The sequence below is a fragment of the Bidens hawaiensis genome, unplaced genomic scaffold, assembly GCF_021521415.1.
Source record: "Bidens hawaiensis isolate Kalapana, Puna unplaced genomic scaffold, B.hawaiensis_p1.1 tig00011661_1, whole genome shotgun sequence".
NCBI lineage: Eukaryota > Viridiplantae > Streptophyta > Magnoliopsida > Asterales > Asteraceae > Bidens > Bidens hawaiensis.
Genome location: NW_027491918.1, coordinates 228,005 through 254,704, shown reverse-complemented (window position 1 = coordinate 254,704; position 26,700 = coordinate 228,005). Strand labels below are relative to the sequence as shown.

Genomic DNA, 26,700 nt, shown 5'->3' with positions numbered 1-26,700 from the left:
TATTTATTATGTGCATGTGTTTATATTTGCCAAAGAAGAGGTTAATATATTAGGATATCCATAACGAGTGTTCATGAACCCCTCTTTCCTCCAAATCGACATCTCTTTATCCTTGCTCAACGACTCTCATTATCCTTCACAGTTTTCTCAAACAGTCTGGAAAGTTATACTGTGAGTCATCCTTGCAGATGGTCTTGTTGAATTCAGATACATTTTACCTAGCTTTGGTAATTTTTATTATAATAGTTTAATAATTTAAAATTTTGTGGCATGTATATGAAATAAGTTTCATACTCGATTTAGTTACATGAATTATAAAGATTTAAGGATCGTTTATCAGAAAACTGTGATTTAGCTACAAGTTTATGATGAATTAATAAATTAACAAATGGATATCCACAAAATTATATTCCTAAACTAAACGTTTAATTTGTAAGTTTGTGTCATTATCATGAGCAGTTTTAGATATATATACATAATACATATGGAAATCATTTAATAACAATAAAATGAGTTGGTTGAGCACTTGAGTGGCTAGGCGTAAACATAACATAAAGTTTGATAACTAGTTTTGAATCCCACTTAAACCAATTTGATGTCCCTTTTTTTTTCCTACAAATAATTAACTTTGATCCTTGAATAAATTAATAATAGTTAGTTTTAATAAGAATAGCCATAATACTGAATTCCATAATACTGTATCGAACTGAACTGATACTGATCGAGTTCCCGTCAAATCCCTGTTGCAACACGTATGTTTAAAGCAACTAGTTAACATTAAGTTAACAAACTGAAATTTTTCATACATGTGAGAGACTGTTTTGTACCAGAGCCGAATTTGAGGCATGGCAGGGTAGTCGACGGCCATAGGCCCGACACCCCAATAGGCCCGAATTTTTTTTTTTTCAAAAAATATTATATGCATTTTTATCAAAAAAGATATGTATAATCAGTGCTTCAACAAAATTACGTAACCACTAGCTTGGTGTAGTGATAAAAGGGTATGACATCTGATCAAAATGTTGTGGGTCTCTAATCTTATTCGAGTATTTTTATACAAAGGTACTTAACATCAGAATCCATTGATACAAATATGTTACTGTCAGTCTGTCCCCTTTCTTACACAGCACCAACTTGTTATAAATTGGTCGCTAAACCGTGTTTTTTATATTCTTTAAGCAGTTGAACATCTTTTAGTAACTGATTAGCAATGAAACTCTTCGAGTAACGATCATTTGCTAACATGAAGTCATGTTGTCTCGGAATATATATAATTATACCTTTTTCTAAGTTTTGTATAACAAACTTTTAACGTTATACTATTATTATTATTATCTAACTATCTATATAATTGCCTATCATGAAATCCTACGTGTCGCTCTCAGGTTGTTCCCCCCATTCTCTAGAGCCACCAGATTGCTTGATTTCTAAATGGAGACTTCTCATGCATTTGACCCGAAATCGCGGGTATGGGTCTTACCAAACCCATATATCATTTAAATGAGTTATAACATCTCATTTATTTGTGAAACTCTTTTATAATTAAACATTAATTTCGCGGGTCATGAGTCTCACCAAACCCGGATAACTCTTAAACGGGTTATAACATCTTATTTATTTGTGAAATAACCCCTTAATCATCAAAGAATAATTTCCACGTGTTATGGGTCTTACCAAACCCTAATTGCTCTCAAATGGGTTATAAGATCTTATTTATTGGTAAATACTTTCATCCTCAAACCCTAATTTAATTTAACTTCTTTACATGTTCTCCATCACCGGTTAACTTCCGATACTACTCGCCATCGCCAACTACATCAACGTCCCCTTTTTCATTAGACAAATATTTGTGTTCATGTTTGTTCATTTAAAAAAAATCAACATGTTCATGTTCGAATATTTTTTTTCGTTAAAAATCTAAAAAACCTACACATCTCTATTGAAAATATGCAAACACAAAAAAAATATAATAACGAACTAATATATATGTATTAAATTAAAACAAACTACGTTAAAAAATAAAATAAATCATCATAAAATAGCAAAACGATTAAAAATTAAAACTTAAATAAATTCTCGTAACACGGGAGGATCAAACTAGTAGCTAATAAAATGCAAAGCTAGAACAAAATATGTAAACAATAGAATCCACCACAAATTATTTAGAAGTAGAAGTGGGCCTGGATCAACGAGCCCAAAGGTTTGCCTAACACTTGTTTAAATTAGGGGCGCAAACGAGCCGAGTTGAGCCCGAGCTCGGCTCGTTTAACTTACACAGAGCTCGAGCTCGAGCTCTGCTCGTTTCGATCTCTATTTTCAAAGCTCGAGCTCGGCTCGTGAATGTATATTGAAGCTCGAGCTCGGCTCGAGTTCGGCTCGTTTACTATTTATCAATTATTTTTTTATAAATTTATAATTATTTTATATATTTTTTTCTATTATAATTTTATGTATAAAAGAATATATATTATTTAGTTATTTTAATTTATTTTTTCATAACATTATATTTATTAATTAATAATTATTAAATATATATTTTAAAAAAAGTATATAAATGATAGGCTCGTTTAGGCTCGCGAGCCGGGTTGAGCTCAATAAGTAAAGCTTGGGCTCAGGCTCGTTTATTAAACAAGCTCATTTTTAGGCCTGAGCTCGAGCTCAGGCTCGATAAAGCTCGGCTCGAACGAGCTTTTTAACGAGTCAATCTCGAATAGCTCGCGAGCAGCTCGGCTCATTTGCACCCCTAATTTAAATAATGGTGTCCCAAACCGATCCTAGAACAAACCAAAAATATCTAACTGTGCCTAATTGGTCCTAAGCGGTCCTAACACGACTAAGCCTGCTCTATACCGGGCTTGGAACCGGGCCATGAAGGGCTGGATTATTTCAAGGCGGGTTCTAGGACAAGTATTAATAGTCTCATTCAGTCATTTGTTCATCTTTTGTGAGATACATCAAGAACTCTCTCTAAGCCAAGGCTTATTCCATTTTCTTTCATTTTTTTTATTTTTATATATTAAAGTGAGTAGAAAAAGGATGATTTGCTATATAATCACCTGATATGTGATTGCTTGAGCAGATGACTAATGCTACATAAAAAACCGGACCATGTCTTGTTGTCCGGTTGGTTTGCGTCTAGCATTCCCAAGCTTAGATCTGAATGATTGAGCCTCATTGTTCCAGGAACTTGATAACTCATGCAAAAATTGAGGCGTGTTCAGGTACTTGAATCAAACACAAAATCCACTAGGAAAAAATAGTAGAGTGATAGTTGTTAGCGTGTGTTTAGCTCTTTTCGACATGCCCCAAAAGGTTAAATTACCTTTCTCTTTTGTAATCTTTCGTACAATAAGTTTATGAACTTTATCGGGTATCGCTGCCATAAAAAGTAAAAACACACACTTGTTTTTGGCTCTATTATCAAATGCTATAAAAAATACATTCTGAAAGGTTTTGGATTGACCAGCTTAATATCAATTTAAGTTTTACATATTAGTTAGATGGATAGCAACATACGTTGCGGTGAATTCTATATGTTAATAACCACAGTATATTATTTAACACTAAGAAGATAGAAACAAAAAGTCAGGATGGCCGAGTGGTCTAAGGCGCCAGACTCAAGTTCTGGTCTTCGAGAGAGGGCGTGGGTTCAAATCCCACTTCTGACATTATTTTGTAATTTTTACTTATTTTTGACTTCTGGTCAAAGTCAACAGCTTTTTATTACAAAATGGGTTGGGGAAACTGGGGTCCGTTTTGGTAGTGGGTTAAGCAAATCCAAAATATAAAAAGGAGGAATAAAATACGAACATGCAACTATATGTAGAAGACCAACACCAATGTAGTGGTCAGTGGAAATCGACAAGGGTTGACTCATGTGGCAAACAACTTGGTAATATATGTAAACTGTAAATCAATAGTTAATAACAATTACGGCAAGTGGCGTTTGATCTAATTGTATATTTTGGTGGATGCCTATACATCTTACTCTTTATTTTACTATTTTAAAAAGTTAATTAATAAGATATGTGTAGTAAACTAGTACAATGCATGAGTTAATGTTATCGGGTGATGGGTGGATAAGTGTTCTAAATCAATATAAGTTTGGACAAAACTAGCCATTTTATCATAATATCAGTTCTGATCAAAATTGAGTCATGCTGAAATAATATGTTTTAAGATAAACATCAAAATAGGTTTACCCGTTATATTTTTTATGGTGGCCAACGGTGACAGAAATTGAGGCAATGGAGGCAGCGCCGATGCCCACAATGGTGGCGATGGTGGCGTTGTGGCTGCGACAGTGGCGCTGACAATTACGAGGATATAAGGAAGATAAACAAGTAATTGACGATGCTAGCCAATTTGGGTCATTTTAAAGTTAATAATTAGTTTTATATTATTCGTATAATCTAAATATGCAAAGTTGAGTCATCTAATATGAGTTAGGGGATGTTTGGGTCATTTAGATAAGAGTCAGATCTGAATGAACATCTGTCCCATTCAGCAACAACAGTGAGTCTATGATTCAGACCAAATTTTAAGAACCAAACAGTCTGAAGTCTGAATGAATCAAATGTTTACATCTGAATGGTTTCATTCATATGTAAACAAACAGCCCCTTAATTAAATGCCCATATGCAATTTATAAGCTTGATCAAATCAGCTCACTACTTTAAAAATTAGTCATGATTGCAAGTTATATGTTAACTATATAACGTCAAGTTTGTTTTTGTTACAACTTACAAGGAATTGAAGTATTAACATTAAAATGGATCAAAGTAGCATTGTAATTTTAAATTTCACTTGTCTAGACCTGTTTAATGAACTGATGATTACAATTAAAACCGGAAACATACAACCTTGCAGGTATATGCTAGTTACAACCAACGGTTTGAGTTGCATATACCTATGAGTTTAATATGCCGTTAGTGTTGTATTATATGATTTAGAGCGTTATGTACACATCAATTTTTTTTGTTAATATGAACCTAAATGTCATAATGTAAAAAAAAACATGGTCATGGTTATCTTATGAATGCCACACATGAAAAACACTATCTAAGGTTACAATTTGGAATGATCAATCTTTATCCAAACAAAGAATGTGATGACTATATGGTCACATGTTACGCCTTATTCAGCTAGACTTTGAGAGAAAGGTATAACCCGTTACACACTACTTACACATGACTTAAAATTTAATATTGGAGTTATTTGAAATATGTAAATGTTAAAAAGAAATTAATATAATTTTATTTATTTGTGCATGAGTTTGATTTGTAAGTTTGTTTATTTGTATAGTTAATTTTGCTGTATTTTGGCATTACTCTCCAAACAAATTTTCCATTTATCTTTGGCGTGAGCATAAAACTAACTAAGAAAAGAAAATTTGGGTTTATTATAGAAGTCCGATAATCTTTTTAACAAATATGTATATATAATTAAAGCAAGTAACAACCTCAATAACAAAAAAATATTCGGTTTATAGTAAATTTATTACTTTGCTTCAACTTGAAAAAGAATCAACTATATTATTGCATACGTTATGCCAACCCTTTGCACTTAATTTACACTCATTAAAAAAATCATTTAAATACGGGTATGAGATAAAGTTAGTTAGGGATTACTAATAACCTAAAATAAATATGTTATGATATTTTTTTCCACACGTATAAAGTTGGTCAAAACATGATCTTAGTGAAATGAAACTAATTAAAAAACATATAACTTTTATGATAATGAAATTAATCAATTCCCACGTGTATTGTCTATAGGTTACCACTTACCAATATGTATCATTGTACGTAAAGGTGTACAACTTGTGAAGGTGACTTGAAAGTATCATGAAATTTCTCCTTTTTTTTTTGCTTGCTTTTTTTTTTCTAACAATTGGATTTTTATAATTCTATCTTAATGCAGTTAATTGATAATAATCATAACTTAAAAAATATACGTGATCGTTCCTAACTTTCACACAATTTGTTTTCATTGGACCTCGATTAAAAAAAACTTAACGACGTTAAGTTTTTTTCAAATTTCAAATTTATGTTTTAGGGCTTTCGCTCGGAATGAGGATACGAATCGATTTATGTAAAACTTGAAACGACGCTTCAAACGGCTCGAATTTTATTAATTAAAATTTTACACATCGGAATTGAAGCATCCTTTAATCGCTTGGACCATCGTTTTGAGGTAAACTTTACATCAATCGATTCGTGTCCTCATTCCGAATGATAGACCTAAGACATCAATTTGAAATTTGGAAAAACTTATTACCATTAAGTTTTCTTTAAAGGGGGTCCAATGAAAACAAACAATGTAAAAGTTAGGACCAGTGACATCTATTTTCTAAGTTAGGATTATTATCGGTTAATTATCTTACGTTGGGATTATTAAAATCCAGTTTGCATTTTTTTAATTTTAATATTACTTTCTTGTATAGTGCTTTTGTGCCTGAAAATAAATAAATAAAGGACAGGTAAGTCAAAATTCAATAAAAAAATTAAGCATTTTCGTATCCTTGATAATATTCAACCATATAATTTTCAACATTGTTATATAAAAAAATGAATATAAGTGCCCTTGAAGCATCTTTTTGGGATCCAACAAATTTCTAATACAATTCATTGAATAAATTTATTAAATTAATTCATTTTCCAATTCTCTTATATCATAATTTTCTACACCTCTTCTCAATAACATAACATGACCATACTACCACCTCACCACCACCAAGACATGCCACACTACCAAAAACACTCACCACGTTCCGCCGCGGCCACCACCACCACCCGAACACCCTTCACATTCTTCTCGCCAAAACTCTCCGTCTACCTATGCTCCATTTGCGTCACCTTATTCGTCCTATTCCACATTAAAATCCTCCAAACCCCATTACCCCCCTCCCCAAACTCCTTCTCGTTCCTCCAACTCCCTAACTGGAGGAACGAGAAGGGATACAACAATTCCACTTGTCCTGACGACCTAGCCAACAAGCTTCGTGAATCCGTCACATTCCTCCCATTAAAAGACCTAAGGTTCTCCAACGCGCCTCTTGTTGGACACACGTGGTTCATGAGTTCAAGATACGACGTGCATGAAGAAGGTGAGGTACAATACCAACAGTTTCCATCAAAGGAATCCGACGGGCGGATTCTATGCATTAAAGGACGTGACAATCATGATGGATCATGGAATTATTATGCGCTAGCGTACCCGAGGTTTCTTCCTAGAAATGCTACCTTGGTGCCCGGTCGGACATTTGTGTCGTATAATCACTATGACTTTGGTAACATTTGGCATGGATTATCGGCTTTGGTTCCGTTTGTGGCTTGGCATTTGAAGAGCGAATGCGCTGTGCCGGACAGGTGGATTTTGTATCACTGGGGTGAGGTATGTATGATGATCATATCATCTTTATTAAACCGTTAAAATCACTTTACATATTTTGTGCCTTTCCAGCTGCAAAGAAAAAAAAAGAATTTTTTTTTACATATTTTGTGGACTACTGAGATTTATTCCTGTCCTTATATATTTAGGACACGAATCAAATAAAAACCAATTTTTCGGTTATAAGAAATTGATCGGTTTTGATTTTTCGTTTTTATGTATGAGTTCAGGTTGATTATGGGTCGGTTTTCGGTTTTACATATGGGATTTAAACGTTTTGAATATTTGTGCTAGAAAAATACGTTTAAAGTAATGAATTTGAGCATGAAACTATTGGCCAAAAATATTTGTTAAGCAAGTATTAATAAATAATAACATTTTGGCAATTTGGGTATAAAACTTTTGGCCCAAAATAATGAGTTTTAGCCACAAGAGTTTGATGTGATTCGTTGCCCACATCTTGTTCGGTTTTGGTGCGGTTTGGTTCGATTTTAGAATTTGAAAACACATAACGTAAACCGAATCAAAAATTAGGTTTTTGTGATTATGAACGCTGGTCGGTTTTGATTTGTCGGTTTTATGTATAGGTTCAGTTTGGTTATGAGTTGGTTTCGGTTCTCCATTCGGGTTAATTTTAAAGTTTGGGCTTTAAAAATCGCTCGAAAGTACTGAATTTGAGCGTGAGATTAATATTTAACCAAAAGTATTTATAAAGCACTTATTACTAAATTTGAGCATAAATAAAACTTTTGACCTAAAAATCCAAGATAATAAGTTTGGCACATAACCAGCGGGGCTTGCCCCAATGGTCAGAAACATGACGGATGACCCGGATGTCCCGGGTTCGAGTCCTGATTCCGACCGGATTTTCCCAGAGCAAAAAAACATGTCGTGCCTTCAGGCGGGGTGAGCCAATTGGGTTTTACCGGGAACGGCCAAGCCAAACTCGGATGCCAGCGTGGATCCCGATTATGTCAACATAGTTTGGCCCGAGTGGGGTGGCGGGGCTCCTCCTCCTGTTGGACCGAGGAGTGTGATATAAATTTAACTGCGGAAGTCACCGTTCAAAAAAAAAAGTTTGGCACATAAATTCAATACAAAACTAAAATAAGTTATGTTTGGTTCGTTTTTGGTGCGTTTTGGTCCTTTGGACCTTTTAGTTTCATTTTAGAACGAGCTATAACATAAACTGAACCGTAATTTTCGATTTCAGAGAAAACAAAGCCGAATATCGTTGGTTATTAACTTAAGTTGGTAATTTTGGTTCGGTTAATCTGTTTTTTCTCACCTCTAATTATGATATATTTATTCTAAAGGTACGGACATGGATGAGCCCATGGTTAAGTACATTTATGGAGGCAACGTTCAACGGACCACTAAACATTGAGCAATTCGACGACGACAGTTACGACCAACCAATGTGTTACGAGGAGGCGGTAGTGATGAGGCATAACGAAGGTGGGATGTCGAGGGAGAAGAGGATGGAAGTTTATGATTTGATTCGATGTAAGGCGAGGATGATGTGTGGTGTTGAGTTGGATCGGACTGATAATGAGATTGGGATGACGTTGTTCATGCGAACGGGGGCAAGATCGTTCAGGAATGAGACCGCGGTGGTGGAGATTTTTGAGAACGAGTGTAAGAAAGTGGAAAACTGCCGGTTGAGGGTGGCGTATTCGAGTAATCTTACCGTTTGTGAACAGGTTAGTTTTTCTACATTTTGCTAGATGGTTTATCGAAGTATTAGTAGTATGTTAGTTTGTCGTTAGATAAGATTTTTCTAACGTTTTGTACTTTGTGTATTTCTTGTACATTAAAGGTGAAGTTGATGGGTTCAACAGACATATTGGTTTCACCACACGGTGCACAACTAACAAACCTTTTTCTAATGGATAGAAATAGTAGTGTGCTCGAGTTTTTCCCTAAAGGTTGGCTCAAGTTGGCCGGTGTGGGCCAGCTTGTCTACCGCTGGATAGCCAGTTGGTCTGGGATGAAGCATGAAGGTGCTTGGCGTGACACGGAAGGTGACCCGTGCCCCTTCCCTGATGATGATAGACGTTGTATGTCTATCTATAAGAATAGTAAAATCGGATACAATTCAACTTATTTTGCCGAGTGGGCTTCAAAGGTTCTTAACGATGTCAAATTGAGGAAATCGGAAGAAGCCGCGAAGGAAAACATAGTTCCTACCAAGTGTGCTTGTAGCTAAATTGTACACTTGGTTTTATATGAAAGGTATGGGTTATATGATATTATTATTTTGAATTCAGGGGAAAAAAGTGTAATGATTGTTATTTATATCAAATTTTACTTAATTTTTTTATGATAATTTTTTCACCGATTTTTAGTGAAAATGGTAAATTTATCTTACCGGGTTAACTATCTAGCCTAGTAAGTGCAACTATAAAAGAATCTCCAACATAGAGTGTCCTATATTTTTAGGTTTGTTTCTGATTTTACTTTTTTTAGTTTGATTATTGGACCCGAGCTAGTAGCCTCGGGCCCTCGGCTGGACAGTGCTTGGGCCATGGTTAATGAATTAGCCCAATTGGTTTTGTCTTATATTTTTATTATTTTATACATATGCAGCTTATTTTATTTTAAAATAAAGATTTTATAAAAAAAACAATGGTATTTTGGTCTTTTAATATAAATATTAGCGGATAATTTTGTATTAAATTAATGAATTGGACGGAAATGACAAAAGTGAGGAAACCACTTGAACAAAAGTGATATCAGTTGGATTTTCTGTTTGTCTAGTTTCTTGCTAGCTAGTCAGGTTGTGTTTCAATATATTTGGTTGTTTCTAAATAAAAGTTAAATAAATAAAATACATAAACTATATTGCTAAAAACAAGAAAACTACATGCATGGACAAACCACAATATAGATATGATTAAGGCTGTTCAAAAAGCTCACGGCTCGAAGCTCGCTCGAAACTCGCTCGAAAAAAGCTCGGAGAAAGCTCGCTCGAAATCGGCTCGATTGTAAACGAGTCGAGCTTGGATCGACTCGATTTCTAAACGAGTCGAGCCTGAGCTAGCCCCGGCTCGACTCGAGCTCGCTCGATTGGCTCGAACTATTTTATTTTAATTTATTATATATATACATGCATATAATTATCGAGCTCAATTATTTTAACACATGGGTTTTTCTTTAATCCAGCCCAATTTCCTTTCTCACTCCATAGTTCATATTCATAATTCCATATTCTGAGTAACTGAGAGATGAGACTTCATAGTTCACACACTTAATAATCAGTATACGTTCCATTTTCCACCATAACTCTAGCCGCTCGTATTAACCTTCGCCATCGGTCGTCGCTCATAGATAATACTTCTCTGCTTAATTTTGTATTTGGTTTGGTTTGGACTTGTTGAACATATTTTGTTTTCGATTGTGTTATTAGACGTATTTATTTAGTTTGTATTTGGTTGGTGTTGATCTTAACGTCATATTTATTTAGTTTAACTTGATGGTTACATATAATTTTTATTATTACAGGTAAACTCAGGCCAAATCAAACCGAACCGAGCCGGCTCGATTTAAAACCGAGCCGAGCTTGGGCTCAAATTTTTAGCTCGATTAAGAGCTCGGGCTCGGCTCGATTAAAACCGAGCCGAGCTTGAGCTCAAATTTTTAGCTCGATTAAGAGCTCGAGCTCAAGCCGAGCCAGCTCGATTGATTATCGAGCCGAGCTTGAGCTTGCCTTGGCTCGGGCTCGGCTCGGCTCGTGAACAGGGCCTAGATATGATACAACATACTTTAATTGTATTTTCACATTGAAATGTAAAATTTTGACATTGAAATATAAAATTTGACGTTTTAAAAGTACAATGCAATATTTAGAATGCATAGGAAAAACAATTTAATCACTAGAATGGGATCACCCCAATGATACACCTGGACCTGATACAACTTATAACATGTCATAACTTTGTTACTTAATATATAAAAATAATATTATTGTTGTTGTCATTATTAATCATTATTAGTTACGAAAATGCAATTCCAAGTTACTATGTAATAAGATAAGCTGTAGAGCATTTATTTGTTAATTAATTGGTCCAAAATCTTATCTAAAAAACAAAATGTGCCCAAAAAGCACTACAAAAAACCAGATTGGCATTATTTCATTCACACCCTTTCTCACAGCCTTTTCCAAGACTCACGCTCTCGTGCTCAAAAATATCTCTTCCAATGCATATACGAATATACAATATGTTATTTTTTAAAAAAACTTATTAGGGTTCTAAAAACTGCTATCAACATTTTAATTCGATACGTAGCTATTAAGGTTTACGGATTTATAACCAAAACCGACAATATTGAAGTTCTTGATTTAGACCGTCATACAAGCGGGTTCAATTTGATTCCGTAAGATGGACTTGTGTACATTTTTACATATGTTAGCGATTGCTTAGATGCTTTTGTGGACACTAAGGGTGTGTTCGTTTCCCGGAATTTGTGGAAATTTAAAGGAATTGTAATTAAAATCCCATGACATGGCATGTTCGTTTCGTTGGATTTTGAATCTTAATTTCATTTTGGTGTGTTCGGTTTAAAGCAATGTTTTAAAAACCGGTATTTTACTTGTACCGGATTGGGATAAAAAATGGTACAACCGGGTTATATAGGAAGGTTCAACCGGTTGTATGGTTTACCTTATAATTTTCTATAAATGTAACTTCAGTCCAAAATAACCCAAAACTAAATGATTCATATAACAAAAAATAATTCAAAAGTTAATCCATATTAAAAAATTAATGCAAAAGCCCTCAATTTAAAAAGAAATAGTCATAAAGTGTACACGTTTTAATGTTAATTGTTGGATAAAAAGTAATTTTGAATAAAAATATGAGCCTCAAATATCAAAAATTTCTCGGGCCTAAAACCGGTTTGCCGGTAAAAACCGGTATTTAGTAAAAAACCGCATGTACGATGTTCTAGCAAACCGGTCAAAAATATCGGACACAAAATACTGGCCTAATGTGCGAAATCCGGTTTAAATATAATTGGAATTGGAATTGGAATTCAATTCCTTTAAATAGAAGGATTTCAAATCCTTCCAAAATGTGAAGGAATTCAAGGATATTCATTGGAATTTTATCTATAATTTTTTTTAACGAGGACAACGGATAAAACATTTTAGTTTTTTTACTTTTTTTGTTTTTAATTTATATTTAGAGTTTTGATTTTTTTATTATTATTTTCGAATATTTTTTTTGAGGGGTTTTTTTACTTAATAGAAACTCATAAAATAATTCAAAAAAAATTATAACGCAAAATATAAATAAAAACAAAAAATCTAAAAAATACTAAAATGTTTTCTCCGTTATCATTATCGCCGTTAAAAAAAAACTTCTTGATTTGTATCATTTGTCAAACGAATATTGACAAGCAGGTCATAATTAGTTATATAATTTCCAATTGTTTTGTAATTATAATTATCAATGTTTTGGTTAGCATTCTAGGTTACCTTATATAAACCGAGTTACAGTAAGACATTTGAGAGTACTCGAGATGTAACCATGTTTGGGTACATTAATAATACATGATATCCAACTGAGTTATGGTTCATTAAGAGTAAACCCGAGTTAGGATTTGAGATATTGTAAGCAATTTTTTTAGTTATATTTTCTGATTAATATAAACGAGAGTTATTTGTGTAATTTGTGTTTGATTATTGATCGAGAATTGATATATCATATCTAATTAAAAACACAATGTTTATATACTCGACAATCATGACAAAGTTTTGCAAAACTATCCCATCATATGTATCAAGGAAAAAGAAAAATTAGACCGTTAACTTTTTTTAAAAAGTCAACATTATAAAGTACATTTATATAACCAATCTCCATTCATTTTACACCATCAATTTAAACCACTCCACTCCACTCCACTCCACTCCACTCCACTCCACATTCATTTTACACAAACTAAATTATTCAAACTCATATTTTTAATAGAGTTAGAGTTAATGGTCATTTTCGTTTCTATGGTTTGCTACTTTCGCCACTTCAGTTTAAAATTTGAAATTTTGTCAATTTCATCCTCACAGTTTTAAACATTGGCCAACTACGTCCCACCGTCTAACGGCATCCAACTATGCTGTTAGTTTAAGGAGTATTTTCGTCCATCTTATTTTACTAAATATTTTAATAAGTAAGTAAAAAAAAGATATTTTCTTTTTCTCTTTCTCTTTCTTCTCCAACTCATCCTCCATCACCACAATTCCCAACCCACCACAACACCCACCTGACCACCCCTACATCTCAAACCTCAACTTTACAATAAACCCCCAACCAACCCATCTTCCATCTCCCCTGAATTAATACCGGGTTAACCCTCAATTTACCCCCACCCCGAATTCCATTGTTCCGATAGCGAAAACAACTTCACCCACATGTTCTTCCTCATGATAAATCCGCCTTTAATCGGTTACCAGAAACCATAGAAGTAATATTACTAGAACCCTACAGTTCATTCTTTGATGCCAAGATTCCGGTGGCTGGGATTTGGGAGTTTCGCCGGAAAACGAGTGGATTTGTTTGTGGCGACCGGAATTTGGGAGTTTCGCCGGAAAAACAAGCGTATTTGTTTGTGGTGGCCTGGATTTGGGATCTTCGCCGGAAAAACGAGGGGATTTGTTTGTGATGGCCGGGAAATTGTGTGAGGAAATATGAGTTGTTTGTTGTGGTGGTAACACGCGGTGGGGCTGATAGGTTGTAGTGGTCATAGGCGGTGGTTGTGGTGGTCATAAGTGGTTGTGGGTTGGTGGTGGCTTGATGGTGCCGGACTACCAGTTGGATGAGAGAGGGAGAGTTTATATTTTTTAGGTTATATATATATATATATGTTTTAATTATTAAAAATTGTTTTATTTAATAAGTTGGTTAAATGACAAATATACCTTCATATGTAAAGACAAAATACCCTTAAACTAACGACATAGTTGGACGCCGTTAGGCGGTGGGACGTAATTGGCCAATGTTTAAAACTCTGAGGACAAAATTGACAAAATTTCAAACTTTGGACTGAAGTGGCGAAAGTAGCAAACCACAAGGACGAAAATGACAATTAACTCTTTTTAATAAAATAAAATGTCTCAATCTAATTCGAGTGGTCTTAGATATATTGTCTTCTTGCTTATCTAATTCCTAGGGCTGGTAACTTATACACAAGACACGAATACATGACACATACCTACACGACTTTAACTGGTAAGGCCTTAACATGTTTCGTGTACTAAATAGGTAGACACGAAATTACCTTCGTGTCTAAACTAGTAAAATACTTGTTTACCTATTGAGTATATGGTTAGATTTTTATATATATAATTATAATTATAAGTTATCCTAAACCCTAAATTTCTAAAACATTCTCACTCTTTGTTTCTCAGCCGTCACCCTTACGAACATTCCCTTTCCAGCTTTTGTTTTACTAAACAGATTGTTAAATATGTGTTTCTAAACAGCTATTATCGTGTATTATCGTGTATACCAATTAGCAACAAGTTTGTGCTCGTGTTTGGGATACAGGGATAGGTTTTCGTGTCGTGTACATGTATACACATTTCGTGTTCGTGTCTTATCGTGTACACGATATGCCAACCCTACCAACTCTGACGATTTGTCACTACCGGTATTCAGGCCTGGCTTCGAGAAAACAAAAAAAGTATTTGGCCGAAGGCAAAATATTTTTTGGGCCTTAGTTAAAAAGAAGTATTTTGTTGGTTTAAACAATTAAATTTTTAAATGGGTTTACTTGGTTATAATTTGACTGTGTAAAAGATTTTTGTATAAAAATAAGATTAAACATGTCTCAAATGAGACTATGGGGTGTTTGGGATTTCTTATTTTTATCTCCTTATAACTTATTGACTTTTGTAAGTTACAAGAATATTTGGATAATGTGACTTTTTTAAGCTTTTAAGAAAGGAAAAATGAGTTTTGATAAGTTAGAATATTGTAACTTATCAAAAACTCCTTAAATAAGTCAAAAGGAAGTGTAAATAAGGAGTCCCAAACATGGCCTAGATACCATAACCTTTTGGTTGAGAGTAATACCCCTTTGTCACTAGACCAAGCTAGTGGTCATGTAAATGAGTTTAAACATTAAATATACATATTGTTTTTAATAAAAATAAGTATAATTTTTTTTTTAAAAAAAAATCAAGCCTAACGAGGTGTCGGTCTGTGACCGTCGATCACCGTTATTTTGAACTTGAAGATACGACTGAGAGGTCTAAAAGAAAGTTTCATGACATTATAGAAATGCACGTTGGGAGCTCGCTAGCTCGCAACCGGTAAAAGAAATAGTTTAGGCCGTTCAATAAAATACACTTCGAATTCTCACATTATCACCGTTATTTTGAACTTGAAGATACGACTGAGAGGTCTAAAAGAAAGTTTCATGACATTATAGAAATGCACGTTAGGAGCTCGCTAGCTCGCAACCGGTAAAAGAAATAGTTTAGGCCGTTCAATAAAATACACTTCGAATTCTCACATTATTATCCATCCTCAACGTACGTGAATTATGTTATTTTATCATCCCCAGGTTGGAGGCTTAATGTAGCTGGGGTAAAATGGAGTTGGTGGGTTCTTTCAAGGCTTGCAACTCCCACTTGCCTTCTTTACAATTGGAAACTAGGATACCTTTTATTTCCCGATACTCCAAATAATTTTTTGGAAATGAGTAGTCATAACTCTCTACTTCAGACATTATGTGTCACGTGGCATCCAGTCAGAGTTATGATTTTTTACAAAAAAACAGGGTGTAGTCATAACTCTCTACCCCGATGCGTTATGTGCCATGTGACGCCCAGTCACTATTAATTTTATTTGTTTTTTTAAATAATAATTCATTTAAATAATTAAACATAAAATTAAAAAACAACATTAAAATTTAAGAAATACATTAAACTTTCAAATAAAAACTAAATTAAAATAAAAAAATACATCAAATTAAAAAAAATACATAAATAATCATAATAAAACTACATGTGATATTTTTCTAAAATTTTCGCTTGTCGAGCGGCTTTTAGAGATCGGACTCTCGGGTCGTCTTCGGTTAGCTCGCTTGATAAAATCTCGATGTCTTTGTCTATTTCATTCATTCTAAGTAGTTCGACGTCGTCCAAATTTACTTTAAGTCGTTGGGTTCCAAGTTCGTGTAAATCTTGGAGTCGAGAGTTCATTTCTTTGAATTGAGTTTCCATTTCGGCATTCGACGACGAAGCGACCCCTTTCCCCCTTCCCTTGCCATTGCTTCTTCTACCCCCGGCCGAGGCATCTCAGTAGTATTCAAGGCTTCATTATCGCTTAGGTTGAAGTTTCGAGCGTCGGAAACGGGGCGTGTCTGGATCAACCGAAGACGATGTTTTAGAATTTTTATTACGCGGACCACCTTCGGCTTCGGCATCCAAAACTAGGCCCCATTTTGGGTGAAACCTCAAGTAGTCTTTCCAAATACCAAAGTAATTGAAGGACCCCGAGACCTTATGTTGATACTCTGTCAACGCGTTTTTCATGACTTCCGCGTCCGAGACACCGCTACTCATCGTTCGATTAATCCGAGAGAAAACCGTATGGAAACCCATGCATTTGGTTTTTATGTCGGCCCATTTCGACGGTAAGGAATCTTTTACTCGACGCGAGTCCCCGCCAAGTTCGTGGAACAACTCTTTAATTTTGTGCCAAAATACCCCCGTTTTTTGATAGTTCGCTAAGAAAAATAAAAACATTACAAGTTCAATGTTTGTTCTAAGAAAATTAAAAAAATATACATGTATTTTAAAAACCTACCGCACTTGGCATCTTTCGATATCGCGCACCATGCACGAGCACATAGTACGCACTCATCATTCTTCCACGGTATCACCGTCTTTTTAACCCGAGGTTCTCCGACGGGCTTATTTGCGTGTTTTCTCGGACGTCCGCGTTGGCTCGAACCACCTACGGTCTACGGGACGGGTTGTGTCTCCGGCACGAACTCGACGTCGGGTTGGGTCTCCGGGACGGGTTGGGAACCCGAACCGGCAAAAATGTTTGCCGTTGGGTATTGGAAACCGGGCATGCATTTGGCAGAGTTTTGTAAAAATGCAATGTACGCGGCCATTTGGTTGCCAACAGGGCGGTAGATGGGTTCGGTTGTGGATTTTGGTTGCCTTGACGGGCATATTGACCGAAACTGAGAACATTTTGGTTGTTATTCGGAAACATTTTGGTATAAATATTTGTGTAAAAAATATAATTGGTATAGAAGTGGGAGTAATGTGTTAAAAAAATGAGTTTGGTTTGTTTTTATAGTATAAATTTAATTAATAATTTTATTAAAAACCCAACGGATACATGGCCCCAACGGTTACTTTTTTTTATTTGTTTGCCTTTTCCTCGTTATATATACAACGCTAAAAAAAAGACAAAATGCCAGGGGGGTGGCGGTGTGCCCCCGACGTTATAATGCAAAAAGCGGGCCCAAACGTTGAATTACGGATGGTCTGATATAACTTTTCTAAAGTAATTTTAAAGCGCGAAAGTTATTTTAGGTCATGTGTGTCAAAGTTTCCTGTCACATCAAACAAAACTATGGGTGTATTGTGAAGGTAATTAGGCGTTTCATATCATGTAGAGCGTTACCCTCCGAAATTAATCCTATTTAAGTTTTTAGGCTAGTCATAGCACTCCCTATTGTATTCTTTTTTTTTACTTTGTATTATTTATTTATTTGATTTAAATATTATTTTAATTTACGTGGTATTTAAAACCATAATTACACTATTGAGTGTGTTTTCAACCTACGTGACAATAATGTAGCAAGACGTTTTTCACTTTGTTGTAGCTCCGGTACGAATACCCTTATGATAATAGTTTTGTGATAAATTAAAGCATTATTAGTTTTTATTCCGGAGTTCGGAAATGTATTTTTACAAAATCATGTTTTAAATTTTATCACAATATATAAAATTAGAGAAATTTAAAAATTAGAAAAATCATGTTTTATGATTTTATACTAAACTATTATATATTTCAAAGTACTAGTCCGTAGTCATCGAAGAATACGATAATATTTAAAAATGCTACGCAATCATTAGTATATGTGCGCCTGCTTTTTAAAAGAAATAAACCATGACCATATGTTCGAGTGAGTGTATATAATTCCATCCAGGTTTAAAAAAAAAAAACTCCAACTAAGTTAACCAATAAATATAGTTGCTCATCTGGTCTAATGTTATTACTTATTAGGTGATACCATGATGGTTAAAACTTAAGATCCTAAAGTCTGAAGTTCAAAGTCTGATTTAAGTGGATAGTGAGTTTCCTTTTTATAGTGTTTTTGGATGATTGAAACTTGAAGCGTTAAAATTATTATAGACGGTTGATATCTTGTCTTAGGAAGACTCACCCGGGTATTTATGGTGATTCCAAACGCTAGTAAAAAAAGTTAACTCACGCACGTTCCTATAAAAAAAATGCCTATGAGTTTATCTTTTATAGTGACCAAATTATTGCATTCTATAGAGTATTATAATGACTCTATAGAGTTTGAACCCAAGATCTCATATTTTACATTTTAACCATCTTACTACCTTATTAAAGTGGGAATGCCGCTTAAGAGTTTATTTAACTTGTTTATATAAAACAACTATTAAATTTGTTTATTATTTAATATTTTTTTCTTATAATTATATATCTCGAATATCATTTTAAATTGAAAAAAATTAAATCATTAAATACTAATCAAGTATCTAATTATGATCTATATAATCACTTAATTTTTATAGTTATAAAAATTTTCAAAATAGTGATAATATATTAAAACTTAAAAGTGATTTTATGAATTTCATAGATTTAGTAAAGTTCAAAGACTTTTATTGTAATAATCCAATAAATACACTATTTAAGTGAGGCCACCTTAGACCCACGTACTAAACTAAGTGATTAAGAAAAAAAAACATTATTTTAAGTTAGGCCAAAGCATACCACATATAGTGACACGCATCGGAAATATAAATGACACAAGAATTTTAATGTGATTTGGTTCAAACGAGAGACCTATATTCACGAACTGCAAATAAGTTATTTCATTAAGCTTCAATGAAGATTACAATTATATCAATTCTATCTATCTATAATATATATAAACGAAAACATAAAAATCCTATGTGTCGCGATGTGGTCGTTCCCTCTTTTTTTGGAGTCACCAGATTTGCTTGATTTTTAAATTGAGGTTTCTCATGCATTTGACCCGGATTCATGGGTATGGGTCTTACAAAACCCAGATGTTTAAGAAACGGGTTATAACATCTCATTAAATTAAAAATTATTCTCACCAAATTATTGATGTGAAAATCCTATAAAATATGATATACTAAAAATTATTATATAATTTTTTAAATAACAGTTATAATTAAATAACACTTTTATAGTAAAAAATAATAAGCGAGTCTTGGGTCTCACCGAATCGAGATAACTTTTAAACAGGGTTATAACATCTTAGTTATTTGTGAAACCATTTTATCATCAAACATCTTACAATAAATAAAATTAAACTACAAAAAAACAATGTTGCAAAAGTCGCTAGATGGTCCCTAGGCGGCCGACCCCCTTGGAGGGAGTACTCGGAGTACTCGGGGAGTACTTGGAGAGTACTCGGACATGATAAATATAAAGAAAATTAATATTTAGTTATTATCTATGTGTCAAATATCATAAGTTTACTGATATTTATAACAAAATAGGTGAATATTAATATAAATAAAAAAATACATTTTTAAATATAAAATATTCTAAAAATTACTAATCATTAATTAAAAAAATGATATTTGTTATTTAATATTATTGAAATAACAATTATGTTTTATATTTTTGAGTCAAAATCGCCCAAGTTCACCGATAAGATGTGATTCTGGCAGAGGTTGACCACATTTGACCGATTCTTAGTAACTAGACGGATTTATATAAACTCGACTCGGTGACATACCTTGTAGCGAGTACTCGGAGAGTACTCGGCCTTGTAATCCTACTTTTACAACATTGCAAAAAAGTATATAAAAATTTAAAACGAATAATGTAAACCAGCCCCGTAATACGGGGATAAAAACTAATGATATATATAGATATAAAACTAGTGAGTATCAACCAATGACTTAATATTAATAATTCAATCATTTTAAAATGTTATATAAACCATTAAAACATCATATAATCTTGAAAATTGCATATAAATCCCACATTTCTAGATGCATTCTAGTGTGGTTTCCTATTATAGATCATTCTCCCCATCTCTTTCACTGTTCTTCACACTTTCATCATGTGGGATTCAGAATCTGAATCAATTGCAGCAAGAAACTACAAGAATGCAGTTCTTAATTCCACTCATGGTGTTCAAACTGACAAATTTGAACTAAAAGGTCAATCTTGGTAAGCACCCATCAGTCAAAACTCAAAGATTAATCATATAAACAACATTTATTATTTTTTTATAAAATTTGTTGTAAAAAACAGGTATGCTGTTACTGATGTCCCAAGTGATTTGACTGTTCAAGTTGGTGAAATTAGCTTTCATTTGCACAAGGTAAAGATTTTATTTTTAATAGGATTATTCGATTTAAAAAATCCCAACTTTGACTTACTGGCCGGGATTAATCCTAACTCAGGAAATGTTTCCATTTTCCAGACAGTCACGACTTTAAACGTATTTTCCTCCGGTAATCCCACGCTAACTGAAAATACATTCTAACAACTAACGTGGTTAGTTTTCACTTAGTGTGGGATTGCCGAAGAAAATACGTTCAAAGTTGGAACTGTCTAGAAAGTGGAAATGTTTCCGGACAGTCCTAGCTTCGTACGTATATTTCTCCAGTAATCCCACGCTAACTGAAAATACGTTCAAACAACTAACGGAGTTAGTATTCACTTAGTGTGGGATAGCCGGAAGAAAAGACGTTCAAAGTTGAAACTGTCTAGAAAGTGGAAATGTTTCTAGATAGTCTCAACTTTGAACAGATTTTCCTTTGGTAATCCCACGCTAACTGAAAATACGTTCAAACAACTAACATGGTTAGTTTTCACTTAGTGTGGGGTTGCTGGAAGAAAATACGTTCAAAGTCGGAACTGTCTGGAAAGTGAAAACATTTTGTGAGTGGGGATTAATTCCGGCCAATAAGTCAAAGTTGGGATTTAAATATTTAATGATTTAATCTAATAACCATTTTAATATGGTGATTAAGTATTAGCTATTTAACTCTATTTTTTTTTAATTTTATCACAATTTTGATTTTTGAAGTTTCCACTGCTATCAAAAAGTGGGAAAATGGAGAGAATTATATATAAATCAAGAGAAATAGATTTGAAGAAAGTAATCCTAGATGAAATGCCAGGTGGCCCAGAAGCATTTGAGATTGCCGCCAAATTCTGTTACGGAATAACGGTTGATCTAACCGCCTCTGTGATTGCGGGCCTCGCTTTGCAGCCGAGTATCTGGAAATGACAGAAGATTTAGAAGAAGGAAACTTAATATTCAAAACAGAAGCTTTTTTAAACCATGTTGTGTTAGCTTCATGGAAAGATTCAATATTAGTACTTGAAAGTTGTGAAAAGTTGTCCCCATGGGCTGAGAATCTCCAAATTGTTAGACGGTGTAGCGAGTCGGTCGCTTGGAAAGCGTGCATGGACCCCACCAGGGCCCGGTGGCTGCACACAGGTGAACATGAACAGAGTGACCCGAACCCGAATGTAGGTCAAGACTGGTGGTGTGAAGATGTTTCGGTTCTTAGAATCGATCATTTTGTTCGGGTGGTTAGTGCGGTCAAAGTCAAAGGAATGAAGCCCGAGTTAGTCGGGGCTGCGATCGAGCATTATGCGATGAAGTTGATCCCGGGAATGGTGAAAGACGGTTCATCTGGTTCGGTTCAAGGACATTGTATGATCGCGGGTGCTAGTGCTAGTAAATCTACCCGCGGGCTGGATGTTATCACAACGGTGAATAAACCCGATCGTTACTCGGGCCCTCGAGGGGACCGTCAGAGAACGATTATCGAGAGCTTAATTAGCATAATCCCACCGCAAAAAGACTGTTTCGTGTAGCTTTCTTTTGCGATTGTTAAGGATCGCGAACATGGTTAATGTGTCGCCTGCTTTGGTTACAGAACTAGAGAAACGAGTCGGGATGCAACTCGAAAAGGCTACATTGGTGGATCTTTTGATTCCGTCTTATAATAGAACCGCCACAGTGTATGATGTCGATCTTGTTCAACGGCTTTTGGAGCACTTTATGATCCAAGAACAGATGGAAAACTCGAGCCCTGAAAGGAACCCGATAGTTGAGAAACATGACGGGACTCAAACGAGTCACGCGTCGAGTGCAAAAACTATAGTCGCTCGGCTCATTGACAGTTATCTTGCTGAGGTTTCACGGGATAAAAATCTTTCGTTGACTAATTTTCAGGTTTTGGCCGAGGCGTTACCAGAGTCGGCTAGAAGTTGTGACGATGGCATATATCGGGCAATCGATTCATATCTAAAGGTATTTATGTAACGGCCACAATATTAATATATAAGAGACTCTGCCTCTGTCACTGGACTACCAACCCAGGACATATAAAATATTTTTTTTAGTTGTTTGACACGTTAGAGATATAATATGTCACATGCTTTGAAACTGAAATGTAAAGTATGATTCTCAGGCTCATCCTATGCTCTCGGAACACGAACGAAGGAGGCTATGTCGACTTATGGATAGTCAGAAGCTCTCAATGGACGCGTGCACACACGCAGCCCAAAATGAGAGGCTTCCTATGAGAGTCGCGATCCAAGTTATCCTAGCAGAGCAAATAAAGCTCAACAACGCGTTAGCTAATGCTACCTTTAAAGAATCGGGTCATCCAAACTACCAACCGATTATTCCAAGTAGGAAGACGTTACTCGAAGAAACATCACAATCGTTTCAAGAAGGATGGTCAAGCGCTAAAAAGGATATTAACACGCTAAAATTTGATCTAGAAACCGTCAAAACAAAGTACTTAGAACTCCAACATGATATGGAGGGTTTGCTAAGGCAATCCGATAACACGACAAAGTTAAAACACCAATCGTCATGGTCGACGGGCTGGAAGAAGTTCAGCAAGATGACTAAGATATCGACCATTGACACGACAGGGATCAGGTCTCAAGGTAATGCTGAAGTCGTTGTGAAAACACCACGGCGATGGAGGAACTCGCTTTCGTGAAGTTATGTTGCTCTTGCGGGTTGTGACCCGAAAAACTTATCTAAATGTATCACTAGGAAATAAATCTTGTCTACAAAGCCATTGATCTTACTATTTAAAGTAATTGATATTTCATTTATGTGTTATATTGTGAACATGTAGTTCATGATTTATTACTTTGTATAAATAATTGCTTATTTATTTTATAAATTAACTGTGTAATAAATAGTACTAAGTACTCTCAGTTTGTTTTATATCAAACATCATAGAAGCCAATATTACCGAATGTGAAATCGATGTTTTTCGCATGTATTAAACGAAATTCTTTGTATTATGGTAACTAGTGTGTTGGAAATGATGGTTTTTAAATTAAGATCGACCATAGTCCCATACGTATCATAAACAAGGTCAGGCACGTAGGTCGATTTCCACACATGGTCACGGTTCCTTCGTGTGTGTATGTGGTGACATGTGATCGAGTTGATATGGACCTATATATGTGTGTCCGCAATATGTGAAATGGTCTAAATGTGTGCATAGTTTCTCATGTGCAGAAGACGACACACGCATTTGGCCTTTGGGAAACCAATGATGTACAAGAATGTATGATGGTTTTGACATCAACACCAAAATGAGTTAATATAACCTAAATGACCTAGCTAAATGTGAATTCTTGTATCTATAATCATAAGACAAATTGATGCAACGGTAAAACGATAATCAAAGATCTATCACGTTGATTTAGTGAATACCCGTGATGAACTCCCAAAACTCCCAAATCCCACCCAAAGGTCAAGGGGAAATTGAAGAGAAAAATCTTTATTATCCAAATTCAAGTCTCACTGTTCACACTAAATAAACTGAATATAAAAAGAGTTTCTAATACGAAATGGGCCCAAAAAATGCCATGCGCCAAACACAAACCCAAAAATAAAAACATAAAAATTGACGAAAAAACAATAAAAGGCCCATAACTTTATTTAGGAGGCGTTTTTGGGTTTCGGACAGGGGCCACCACAATGTGCTCCTCGTCTCAAGCTTCGATTTGACTGATAATGAGTCTGAAATGGAGCTTCGTGGGCCAAGTTATGCCCATTTTCGTGAGCCACCTTTGGAAGCACGATCATGAGCCTCCTAATATAACATGACACGTTCTTCAATGCTTGGGCCTCCATCACAAATGCCATCAACACGAAAATGAGTTCCTATGGCCTAAATGTGACGTCGTGTAATAAAATCAACTCGCAAACAAATCATTATGTTTGTACAATATACTTAATTTTTTATGGTCAATAAGCTAGTAATCATTTGTATATTACTATCTTTCAAGAAAGACAGGAGACAATATAAACGGACCAGGAAGCGATACGAAAGGAACAAGAGGCACGTGACACAACGATATAATCAGACACAACGGGAGGCCAAGTGGAAGGAATATCATAAATGCTTCAAACAACCGTGAGGAAACTGTTGAGCTAGCGGTAGCTAGGACATTCACCACCCGACGACCCTTCTCTACTTAAATAGATTGGCGCTCGTGTATTAAAAAATAAACATTTATCTTTAGGAGAGTGTGACTAATCATCTGGATACAAAAACCAGATTACATAATTAGAAAATGACATATCATGACTAACCTAATGACATCTCATGGTTTATCTAATCCTAATGATATCTCATGGCTAACCTAACCAATGATTGATTATGGCTAACCTGACCCACCTCAAGGCAAGCCTAACCAACTTAAATGTCATGAACCAACACATATATGCATGCGGTAAGATATTACATAATGCTATATGTTTTAATGTGATCATGTGCTACAAATTATACATTCCTAGAAACAAATACCAACTGGTTTTAGAACAGCCCGACAACGCGGTCCATTATTTTGTTTTCAATTTTCCTTTTTATTTCAAACCCAACTTTAAAAGATCGTGGAAATGTAGATAAATTAAGTATTTTTAACAAAATCAGGAATCTAACTTATAAAAAACTTAATAATAATCAAAACTATGGCTTATTGGATGATATTAATGTATTCTCTCTCAATATAAATGATGACACTCTTGACTTTTATTTTGGTTGCCAAGGGCAATCCTATTGTAACGAGAAAATAACTTTGTATGTCTTTAATGAATAACCGACTAATATTTATCCAAGTCAAAATTTTGTAAAATGTTTTGAAACTACGAAAGTGAAAGATATGATCGCCATTTGTCACATTATGGGAGTACATATTATTATTTGCGAATTGGTCATAATTTGATTTATTAAAATCCAAGTTGCTTAAATAATACACGGGAATCTCAGTTTAACCTATAAAGGAAATATAATTATTGTTTATGGAAATCACAAATCATACTGATGAATTAGGACTACCCGTTCTTTTAGCGTGACTCAGGCTCGAATCAAGCAAACTTGGTCCTTTGAAGTCTATCACTAAGCTCATATGTGCGTGCAATTTATAAACGGATTATCTTCAATCTTAGGATGTTCTCAAGCCTCAGTTAGACCATGTGTAGTCAAAACGCACAACCCTTGGGCATTTTGCGCCATGAGGCATCCCCGTCAGCAATGGAGACTTTTGCAAAAAGTGATGTAGGGGCAAAACGTCACAACTCTCCTACAATAATTACATATATTCTCCTCTCTTTCCTCTCCACACACACAATTTTATCAAAATACGTGCCATGATTGTGTTTTGTGGGAAACGCTTGGCCCAAAACGCCAAGACAAAAAGCGGGGGGGGGGGGGGGGGGTGCCCCTGGCGTTTTCATCCCAAAACGCCACAACTTGGCATGACTACGGATGGTCTTATCATGACTATCTCTAGTATGACTCCTTTTGGAAAGGTGCACGAAGAGTTGAATATTTGGTATAATTATGTTTCCGAATATAATGGCTCGTCATCGGTATAAAATGGATAGATATATGCGTTTGAATCTTTGATAAACCAATGTGAAACAAAAATTTTTGGATATTCGTAGGATAATAATTATGGTACAATATTTGAGTTTTTTGTTCAAAACTACTCAATCCCAATAATGGGCTCAACTCCAATTTGAAAGTGTTGGGCTAATTTTTCTTTT

General features: G+C 34.8%; 1 protein-coding gene, 1 non-coding gene and 2 pseudogenes across 2 annotated transcripts; all 4 read left to right on the top strand.

The window, feature by feature from the left end:
• The first annotated feature begins 3,584 nt into the window (after positions 1-3,584).
• On the top strand, positions 3,585-3,668 carry TRNAL-CAA (transfer RNA leucine (anticodon CAA)). The gene has a single exon. It is a non-coding gene; the product is annotated as a tRNA-Leu (tRNA).
• Positions 3,669-6,600: 2,932 nt separating this feature from the next.
• Positions 6,601-9,601, top strand: LOC143538611 (uncharacterized). Its single transcript, XM_077032128.1, has 3 exons — positions 6,601-7,395; positions 8,709-9,095; positions 9,212-9,601. Exons 1-3 carry the CDS (start codon positions 6,709-6,711, stop codon positions 9,599-9,601), a joined length of 1,464 nt encoding a protein of 487 aa, XP_076888243.1. The 5' UTR covers positions 6,601-6,708.
• A 12,286-nt stretch (positions 9,602-21,887) lies between these two features.
• Positions 21,888-22,938, top strand: LOC143538610 (root phototropism protein 3 pseudogene; annotated as a pseudogene).
• Positions 22,939-23,018: 80 nt separating this feature from the next.
• LOC143538628 (root phototropism protein 3 pseudogene) lies at positions 23,019-23,688 on the top strand (annotated as a pseudogene).
• Positions 23,689-26,700: the final 3,012 nt, after the last annotated feature.

Excerpts from the sequence above, each read along its gene's own strand:
- LOC143538611 (XM_077032128.1), top strand. The coding sequence starts at position 6,709 with ATGACCATACTACCACCTCACCACCACCAAGACATGCCACACTACCAA. Across the intron at positions 7,396-8,708 it reads TTTTGTATCACTGGGGTGAG|GTACGGACATGGATGAGCCC; the intron begins GTATGTATGATG and ends TTTATTCTAAAG. Across the intron at positions 9,096-9,211 it reads ATCTTACCGTTTGTGAACAG|GTGAAGTTGATGGGTTCAAC; the intron begins GTTAGTTTTTCT and ends TGTACATTAAAG.